General features: G+C 39.3%; 1 protein-coding gene across 1 annotated transcript in view; it reads right to left on the bottom strand.

The window, feature by feature from the left end:
- The window catches only part of SVEP1 (sushi, von Willebrand factor type A, EGF and pentraxin domain containing 1), a 161,439-nt gene that overhangs the window by 13,491 nt on the left and 138,012 nt on the right, over window positions 1-9,936 (bottom strand). The window contains exons 41-43 of the mRNA XM_024559943.4: window positions 6,489-6,552; window positions 3,283-3,456; window positions 1,941-2,117 (exon numbers count right to left, since the gene is read on the bottom strand). Coding sequence (XP_024415711.3) covers window positions 1,941-2,117; window positions 3,283-3,456; window positions 6,489-6,552 — 415 coding nt within the window. The remainder of the gene's footprint in view (window positions 1-1,940; window positions 2,118-3,282; window positions 3,457-6,488; window positions 6,553-9,936) is intronic.

The raw sequence follows: 9,936 nt of genomic DNA, 5'->3' as shown, positions 1-9,936 counted from the left end.
TTTTCTCTTTCTTCCCAGGTAGATAAAAATATTAATTCAATCAGTTGGCTATCAAATATGTATTAATGCCTACTGTGTATCAGAAACTGTGCCATAGGAAAAATGAGTAACTAGTTTGAATTAGCTATATTGAATATACATTGGTAATGTAACATACATTACGATGACCAAGTTGAATGTAACTAATTACACTTAGGATTGTGAGGGTCTGAATCGCAGTGAAAGTGGCTTTTGGACGAGGCTGCAGAGTTCGAGTGGATGGGAGAGAAAGAGCTTCCAGGCTGGGGGAGCAGCATGTGGCAAGGTCACGGAGAGTGGATGGGAGGTCTATACAAGTGGCTATCAAAGCATGGACTTCAGACCACCCACATGGGGATCACCTTGGCTTCTTATTAAAAATGCCAATTTCTGGTGTTTCTAGCTTAAGAGTCTGCATCTTACATAGTTTCCCTGGGTGATTCTCATACACACTAAGTTTTAATCTCTGATTTGTAGGACTACGTAACAGGAGGAGGTGAAGAGAAGAGGAAAGTGGCTGCTCAGGTTCTTCAGGCAAGACGTTTTGTTCTAAGCCAAGGACTTCCGGTCTAACAGAAAGTACAAAACAGAGACTGAGGATAACAAACAGTAGCAGAAAGGGTCTCCTCTCCAACGCAACCCAGATCCTCTCAGGAACACTGAGGAATGATTAACCACGCACCAAAGGAGCATTTGTGATAAATGCATGTCTCTCCCACTCTTTCTTACCGTGCCTTGACTGACCGATGTGAGGATACAGGGGCAGACTGAGGTCTCTTATAATACACTTTCCTGGAGGAACGTAAAGATTCTAATGCCGCAGTAGGCTGCCCGTTGGAAATGCAAGGACTTGTGCCACCTGGTGTGTCTCTTACCGTAAGGAGATATTGCTAATACGTATCACTTCACTTATTCTTCAGAACAAAACCTGTAAGGCAGGCACTGCTACTATTACTTGACGTGAGAACCCTGAGGTTCAGGGAAGTTAGGGAACTAGCATAAATTTAGAGGTAGAAAGTTCTGAGGATAGAATTCAAACCCAGGTCTCCTCTGAGTCTATACTCCCTGTGGCCTTCGCACATACATTTCTTATCTCCTTAAGTGGAGGGCAAGTGTCCGGAAGAGGGAGGCCATTGTAGGCATGATGGATTCTTATACTGTGTAGCCCAGTGCCTTGCGTCTGGTTGGGCTCCGTGAGTATTTGTTAACTGATTGCTGTAGAGGGAGCTACCATGGACTACAAGGGAGGTGCAGGGCAGGATGTTGGGCAGGGGAGATGCTTTAAGTGCAGAAACTGTCCAGAGTTGTTACGAGGCAGCAAAAGATGTTACAGACTGCATGTTGTATATCAACATGGAGCTAGCCCAGAGCTTCTCAATTGTGGGTCCAGCACCTGCAGTATCACCATCAGTGATACTTGTTAGAAACACAAACTCTCAGGCCTCATCCCAGACCTACTGAATTAGGAACTCTGGGCCCCTGGGGGGCAGGGGACAGCAATTTCTTAAGAAGCTCTCTAGGTGGTTCTCACGCAGGCTCCAGTTTGGGAACCACTGTGGAATAATTTTTGTATTACAAAGCATTCATAGCTGATGAAAGGCTAGCTTGGGGACTTGATAATGTGGGGAAAAACTATATTTTAGATTTAACAATAAAAGACTTAATTTCAGAAGAGCACATTTCAAAACTCCGCTCAGTGCGTCCTGGTCAGGTAGGTTTCAGCCTGGTTCTGGAAACTTTTAATGTTTGGAATTCAAAGGTCTTGGAATTCAAAATTCAAAGAATTTTCCAAACTATCAACACAGAAGCTGATAAGCATGAGAAGGCAGAGATCTAAACATCTGCAGTAAAGTTACCTGACTGAAAATAGTCTCACAAACTCTGAACTAATGCCGTTGGCTGGACTCCACCTGCTGACTTACTTTCGCATCTGGCACTGGTCTGCGTCCACGTCTCGTCAGGGTTGCAGGTAATGATGCCCTGGCCCTGGAGCAGGAAGCCTTCTCGGCACTGGATAGACACATTCTGGTCCACGTAAAACTCCTTTTCAGAAAGCAGCGCATTCTCAGGAATGACGAAAGGGACCGGGCATGGATTTGCTGTTAAAGAGAAAAGAAACCGCTTACTGATCTTTTCTCGTTTTTCCTCCTCTCTTTCTTTGAAGGCAGACTATGAGCCCTGTAGGAGTTGGCTTCTAAGTGATAATAACACGAGGCCTAAAAAGATAGAACTTCAAACATTAAACACAGACTTGTTTGGCATCCCCATGAAATTACTTGGGAGGATAAAATTAGGTAAGATCTGAAAGCACCAAATTATTCATCCACTACACAGGGTCCTCAACCTCTGAGACGGCAAATTCACTGAGTGTCTGCTTAGGGCCCACAGCAGTTTTTAGACTGCTTTTTGACCAGCGTGGCAGAAACAAAAGCCACGCTAGAAACCAAGGAGTGTATCAAACATTCCCTTAACGTTTGAAGGACATTTGAGAACACAGAGTGAAAGCTTCCACTGTCACTTGACTTTCTTTTACTGACCATCCCCGAGCAGGACGAGCCAGAGGATCATCAGCGTATCTGCTTTAAGTGAGCCGAATATGACTCCCACCCACACTCCCCCATGCAGGGCGGCAGAACCCCAACTGCAGAGTTTGCAAGGCTTTTTGACAAAAATGGGCTCATTTTTCTAGGTCTACAGGAAACACAGGAAGTGACAGTGGAAGGATTTTTTACTGCAAGTGTGTGACACATGTATCAACAAGTATTTCAAGCAATTACAATGTTTTTGACTTTCAGTGGGCACAAAGGAAGTCTTTGTGAGGGAGGAAGTCCCCAGCTGAATCCTAAAGGCTCGGTCTCTGCATTACACCCCTTCAACAGTAACCGGAGCTCTCTCAGTTATCTTTATGTACTATATTTATATATACTTATTAATGTTGCGCATTAAGCATCTTTTCTTCCTTCACTCATTTCACATCCCCAAGTGCATTATATCTACATTTATGTCAAATCTTTTTAAGTTGCATTTTCCCTTAGTGCCTTAAACTTGTATTCAGCCAAGAAATCTGATAAAAGCTGATTCTCAGCTGCGATATTTTAGACAATACGAGTAGGTTTTTAAAAGACTGCATAGTATTTGGTTTGGATACACACAGATGGCTTTCTCTGGGCCAATGTCATTTATCAGAGGAGTTTCCTCCTCTGTCTTTTAGACATTTGGGGAACTAATCATGACACTAAAACCTTGCTCAAAGTCAACACACACGTTTGCAGTGGGGAGCTGGGTGGCTCCAGGTCCCGTGTTCAGTGCAATGCGCCTCGGGAGACCCTTCCAGGCTGTAGCCTCTGTTGCAGGAAAACAGCACGCTGGGCCCAGTGGTGGTATTTCCGACCTCAGCTTTCCCGTTCGGGAACACCAGCGGGACCTCGCAACCATACTCTGAAAAGTAGAAGAAAAGAGCCTCACGTTAAATGCTTCACCCAATTCTCTTTCCTTCTTCTGCTACAACTCCTAACGGTAATCAGTGAACCATATAAAATATTACAGCCTACTCATGTGTGAAGCACATTGACACACATTGAAGGAGAAAACCCCCAGCATAAATTTTATAGTAATACACGCAGGCAGTTAAAGGTTGCTATTTTTTCCCAATTGACTCTAGCTGTCCTTATGGATGTTGCCACCTTTCATTGTTAACATAGCTGGGGGCTTGGGTGCGTAGGTGGGTAAAACAACAGACTTCTCATCTGTGTTTTCCATGGCCAAGGAGTTTCCAGACTTAATCAAATTTATTTCTTACAACTACAGTTGACCAGCTAAAATACAGACTATCCAGTTAAATTTGGATATCAGTTAAACAACAAAGGAATTTTTAGAATAAGTATGCTCCAAATATTGCATGGGGTATTTATATTAAGAATCGTTTTTAATCTGAAGTTTAAATTTAACTGGGTGTTGGGTTTTTGGCTACATCTGCATCCTTACAACAACTCTGAGATGATCTCATTTCACAGTTGAAGAAGAATGAGGTGAAATAATTTGATCAAGGTTATACTGCATGTAAAGAGAGATAAAAGGTAAAATTATTAGAAGGTGAAACATAATAGGAAAGTATGAAGACCAAGGAATCCCGAGCACAGCCGAAAATTCAGGTAAGGAACCCTTTCCGTGTCTCCTGCGGACACAGACCCCATACACGGATGGCACGTTTCCGTGTCATCAAGGATCATGGCTGTGCACCCGTGAGAAATATTACCAACAGGGGTGTGCTGGGAGGACAGCACGATCATCCCTTCAAGAATCTTAGAAAACGGGTTTGAGTCTTAATTTTATGAGCTTGGTGAAGGCAGAGGGGACAGTTTAGACCAGTGGCTCTCAGCCTGGGCTGCATGTTATAGTTCCTGGGAAGCTTTAGGCCGAGGGCCCTGTCCCAGACCTAATGAATAAGAATCTCTATTGTGGCCTCGCTTTTGGTATTTTTTTTGAAAAGTTCCCCAAATGATTCTAATGCTCACTCAGAACTGAGAGCCACTAGGTTAGGTGCTAGCTGACCTCTTTGGGCTTCTTACAGCCTGGTGAGTACTGGAACCATGGGTGTGAACAGTGGATATAGGTGGAATCTCTTGAGAGCTTTAAAAACATAGTGAAGTGGGGTCCCACCCTCAGAGGTCTGACCTAACTGATACAGAATGCAGACTGGTCAAGGGATTTTCCCAAGCTCCCCGGGGTATTCCAGTATGCGGAAGGCTGAAAACCGTAGGCCCACGGCACTGCTTGTAAAGCTGTAATGTGCACAGGAATCATCTAGGGACCCTTCTAACACAGCAATTTTGATTTGGTAGGATTGGGACGTGGCTTGAGGTTCTGCAGTTCTAGCAGGTTCCCAGGTACTATTGAGGTTGCTGGTCCTGTGGCCACCCTTTGAGGAGCACCAGATTAGGGAATCCTTCTGACTTGCACAGGCTTCCCTGAAATCTGATGGATACAGATAGCAATATATTTAATAACTGAATAAGAATCATGTAAAGATCCTTCAAATCAGGATGCTCGGTATGAGCATTATTTTCCCCCCCAAATTTTGTACTTTTTATATGCCTAGGAAAAAACCACACAATACAGTATATCAAAATATCAAGAATTTTTATCCCTGAGTGGTGGGATTAAAACTATTTTTTTCTTTTTTCTTATTTGTGCTTTTAATATTTTTGCAAAGAACTTGTATCGCTTATTTAATAATTAGAAAGAAAAAGAAAAGAAAACCACAGAAAAGAATAGGATTCAAGTACAGCTTTTTATTATCTTGCATTTCAGAGAGAGAAAGGATAGTAACCATGGACACTGTAGTTTGATTCAAGCCTGCTGCAAATTAAAACAATTCCTTCACGTTTGCTAGGCAGGCACACACGTTTCCTTTTCAGCTCTATTTTCCCTGCGCACACACACACTTTTGATCAGAAACAGTTGAGGTAAAAATGCTATTATCAGGAATGCCCAATGATGCCTGTCTGCGATTTCACATGTTACTGAATGTTTTTTAAAAATATTTTTCTATATAATATTTATACAACTTTTTGAGAACCAAAAGATCGTATGTACTCCATTGAGTTTCAACCATATATTTCTTAAAAGACTTGAGATTTCTATATACATGAAATCAACTGGTTAATCTATCCCAGAAGATTCAAGTACTTAGAGTCTCAGTGACAACTCTGCCACCAAATTAATTTATGACACTGGGCAGGTCACTTTACCTCTCCTAGCCCCCTTTACTCATTTAGCAAGATGAATAAACCTTAGTCATCTTGATGTAGTCCCACGTAGTCCAGCTAGATCACCTGAAAGGTTGCTTAGACTAGATTATTTAAAAGGCCCCTTCTAGTTTGAAAATTTGATGACTCCCCCAGGATTATTAAGAGAAAAAATATTTAAAAGCTTTCTACATTGATGGATTTCTAGAAATAAACTGTCTTTTGGCAGAAAAAAATCCTATGGGCCATGTACTGGAATAAAGCCATGTGAATTAACCCATATCTGGTTAAATACACTCGACTCTTCATAACATGAGTTCACATAAAATTCCATGAAAATGTGAACATTTATTTATTTGACACATAAGCCAACATCCCTTTAAGAAGATGTCAGTATTGGTCAGTACTATTACCAAAAATCAAAAGATCTGCTTTCTAATTTATAATTATTTGGAGGGGAACACAAAATGCAAATGAACTGAATAATTAACTAGCTTCTGAACAAAATGTTTGCCATTCCAGAGTCGGTCATCTTGTGCTCTATTCTCATGTAACCATTAATCTCAACTATAGTTTTTGACCCTTTTAGTGGTTTGGCGTCCTTCAGTAAAAGTCCAGAATCAATTTTTTAAATTACAAAACTGATTTATAAAGACACGGTAGGCACACTGTTACTGTGTCCCCAGCCTCATTTTGGGGACTGCGAAGTGCCGCGTGACTTACTTTTGCACGTTGCCACCCCTCCACTCCACTGTCTGTTCTCCTGGCAGAAACGTTCGATGCTCCCCTGGGAATCAATGGAGAAGAGTCATTGACAAGACTGTAAGTCTACAGTGAAAAGACGGCAAGGGAATGCAAAGCAGTCATGGCTGTGAACTTGAACCTCTTGGCACTGGAATACTGAATAAATGTATTAAGTAAATGTAGTTGAAGAGGTAGGTTTAGATTTGCAAAAAGGCTTTCAGCAAATTTCTTCAAAACTCATACCCTGGCTGACTAGTGTAATTAAGGCACCGGCTTTGTTTCCCTTTCTGTTTAAATGACAACTAGTTGTAGCCAATAGTTAAGACCGGAGAATATGTTTGAAATGTCAAACAGGTATATTTGCTTAGTATATTTTAAAAATATTTTGAGTTGAGTCTATGTTTTAACGCCTCAGAGGTACAGCAAAGAGTAAAATTCTTTATCTTACCCCCTTGAACAGGAAATATGCCAACATATTTTATTGGTGTGAGGATTGCATTTTTCAACAATGTAATTTATCCTAGATAAACTTACACTATTAAGGGCTCAAGCATTTAAAAGTTTAAATATTTTGGATAAAGTTTTTTCAAAATCTACTTCCCTGCCTTGTGAAATAGAGTAAAATGAACATAATTTACTTGGAAATGTATTTATAATTATGATACTAAATATATGTTCTGTATATTTTTCAATATCCCACTACCCTGGGAGGCCATACAGACTGTTTGCCCCTGTAGCTACCATAAGCTTCTATGGCACTATTCTTTGATTTCCAGTTATAATTTTACATCTTTGCTTCTTCCTTCTTTCTTGTTTATCTTTTATGGTAACCATCAGTGTTCCTAATGATAACCCCTTTTCATGCTTTAAATTCTTAACCTATAGAATAATAAACAGGATAAATAAAATTTTATAACATCACGTATTAAAAAAGATCAGGTTTTAAGCAATGTATTTAGGGGCTTGACTCTAAGTCAAATATATGAACTTCAGCATGTACATTTTGTCACATGTTTTTTATCATTTGGAGTCCTTTGGGTATCTCATTATCTCGAATTGTGTCCTAAATTAGCAAGATGCCTGAAAGAGCCTATGGCCTTTACTTAGACTGGCATCTGGATTGGTTGATGTCTTTCACCCTTACTCATCTATTCGAAGGTATTTTCTCTGAGCTTTCAGATTAATGACTGATAAATCTTTACCTGTTAAAATTCCATTGACTTAGATGGAAGGATAATGCCCTGACTTTCCAAGAAAATAATTCATTCTATAAAATTAAAATATTCCTTAAAGTACATATTCATTATTTTCTTCTTATTGAAAAACCGCCATGTGTTCATTATAGGAAGTTTGGAAAATAGAAGGTTTTCCATAATTCTTCATCCAGAGATGAATCCGTTAATATCTACTATATTTTTCTAGGCTTATATACTTATATATGTGCAAGAAAATATACTGTTCTAGTTTGTGAATTATTTTTTATTAATTTTGAGGAAATATATGGCAAGCCATAAAAGCCAGCTAACTCCCCAACCATGTGGGTTCTTCCAGAGTAGACTATACTCAATTAATTAATTTAGTTTAGTTTAATTAATAGTTTAGTATTTTTCCCAGCACTATTTTTCCTTGTCCTCTTTCATCTAATGATTTCAATAATAATATTCTGCTTTGACTATGCTGATTTTAATGCCAATAAACACTCAAATAAAATCTATTTTCTGTAACTATTGATGTAAAAAATAAAATCAAACACCATCTGTTGGCTGGCTGCCTTCTCAGTAAGTTGCAAAAATTTTATCATGTGTTTCCTTCTTTCTTTTTCTCTCTCTGTTTCTGTACATATCTTGTTTTTGATGAACTAAGCTGGAGTTCTAGATATAGATTAGCATTAAATTATTATTTTTGACCTAATGTATCTGCTTAATCAACAATTAGGCTAGTCATATTAAGCTTTAGAATCACAGCAACCACTTTATGGCTCACTAGCAATGGTTTTATATCACAATGATCCTATTTTTGAGGTCTGTATTTTCATTTATTCCCCAGTTGCCTATGATAATTTTTATTCCAGAAAGATTGCATATGAAGGAAAATTTCTGAGGTTGAGATAGCTCAAAAAAGTTGTGTACCTTACAGATAAATGACAACTTATTTACATAGTGGAATAAATGAACCTGGTTTACATTAATTGTCCTACTTCCTTTGTCTGATTTTGGTAATAATACAAAACTGGAAGCGATAATAATAACTACTGTATAATGAACTCAGACAAGGCATAAAAGGCCATGCTTCCCACTCTATTTCATCTCCAGTCCTTGCAGTAACTTTGCAAAGGCAGTTATTGCATTTCTATCATACACAGGACGAAGCAGAGGCTCAGGGAGGTTCGGTTGGTTCCCGAACATCTTTTATGCAGCGAGAGTGAAGAGCCTGTAAGAGAGGTCTGCTAGGCCAAGTCTCTGTCCTTAACCACTTGCCCTTCCACTGATCTTTGGTATCTGCAGTACTTGTTAAAAACACAAATCCCCAAGTCCTGTTTGGTTCAGAAGGTCCTGGCCTAGGAATACACACTCCTTTGAACAACTTCCCAGATGGTTCTCGAGCAAATGGCTTTTGGACCACACTTTGAGAAACACGGAAATGTCTCTCAGATTAGTGGTTCTCAGTCCTGGTTAAACATTCACTGGGGAAATTTCAGTAAGATGCTGCTGCCCTAGATCCAACCAACAGAGACAATGAATGAATTAGTCTGGGTTGAGAATAGTCATTTTAAAACTATGTCTCATGGAAAAAGTCAAGCATGTGAAAAATACTACAGTAGAAAGAACAGTGTAACATACTTCCATGGAGCCGTCACCCAGCTTACACAATGGACTCAAGGCCAACCTTGTCTAATTTAAGCCCTGCCCCACCTTATTTTGAAGCAAATCCCAGATGTCGAGTCATTTAATAATAATTATTTCAGTATGCATCTCTAAAATATAAAAGCTCTTAAAAATTATAACCATAATAACACATCATATTGTAAAGTAATGACTCATGAATATTAACAAAATATTCAATGTGCTCAAATTTCCAATTGTTGCATAATTAATTAATTTTTTTACAATTCACTTAGATCTGGACCAAAGGAAGGTTCACATGGTTTATATATTTCTTACATACTTCTTTAAATCTGCAAGTTGCTTCTCTATTTCCTCTCCTCTTACCCTGTCAATTTATTTGTTTCTGAAAACAGAAAACTGGCTCATTAGTAGATATTTCCATAGCCAGTAATATTACTGATTGCTTCACTATGGTGTCACTTAATGTGTTCCTTTGCCTCCGATACCAGTTGTTGGACTTAGAGGCTGGATAAGATTCAAACTAAATTTTTCTTTTTTTGGCAAGACTTTTTCAAATGGTGTGTTTATCTTTCAGGAGGCAC

This window comes from Desmodus rotundus, chromosome 1 (genome assembly GCF_022682495.2).
Source record: "Desmodus rotundus isolate HL8 chromosome 1, HLdesRot8A.1, whole genome shotgun sequence".
Taxonomy (NCBI): Eukaryota; Metazoa; Chordata; class Mammalia; order Chiroptera; family Phyllostomidae; genus Desmodus; species Desmodus rotundus.
The sequence above is the reverse complement of the archived record's forward strand: the minus strand, read 5'-3'. Positions and strand labels throughout refer to the sequence as shown.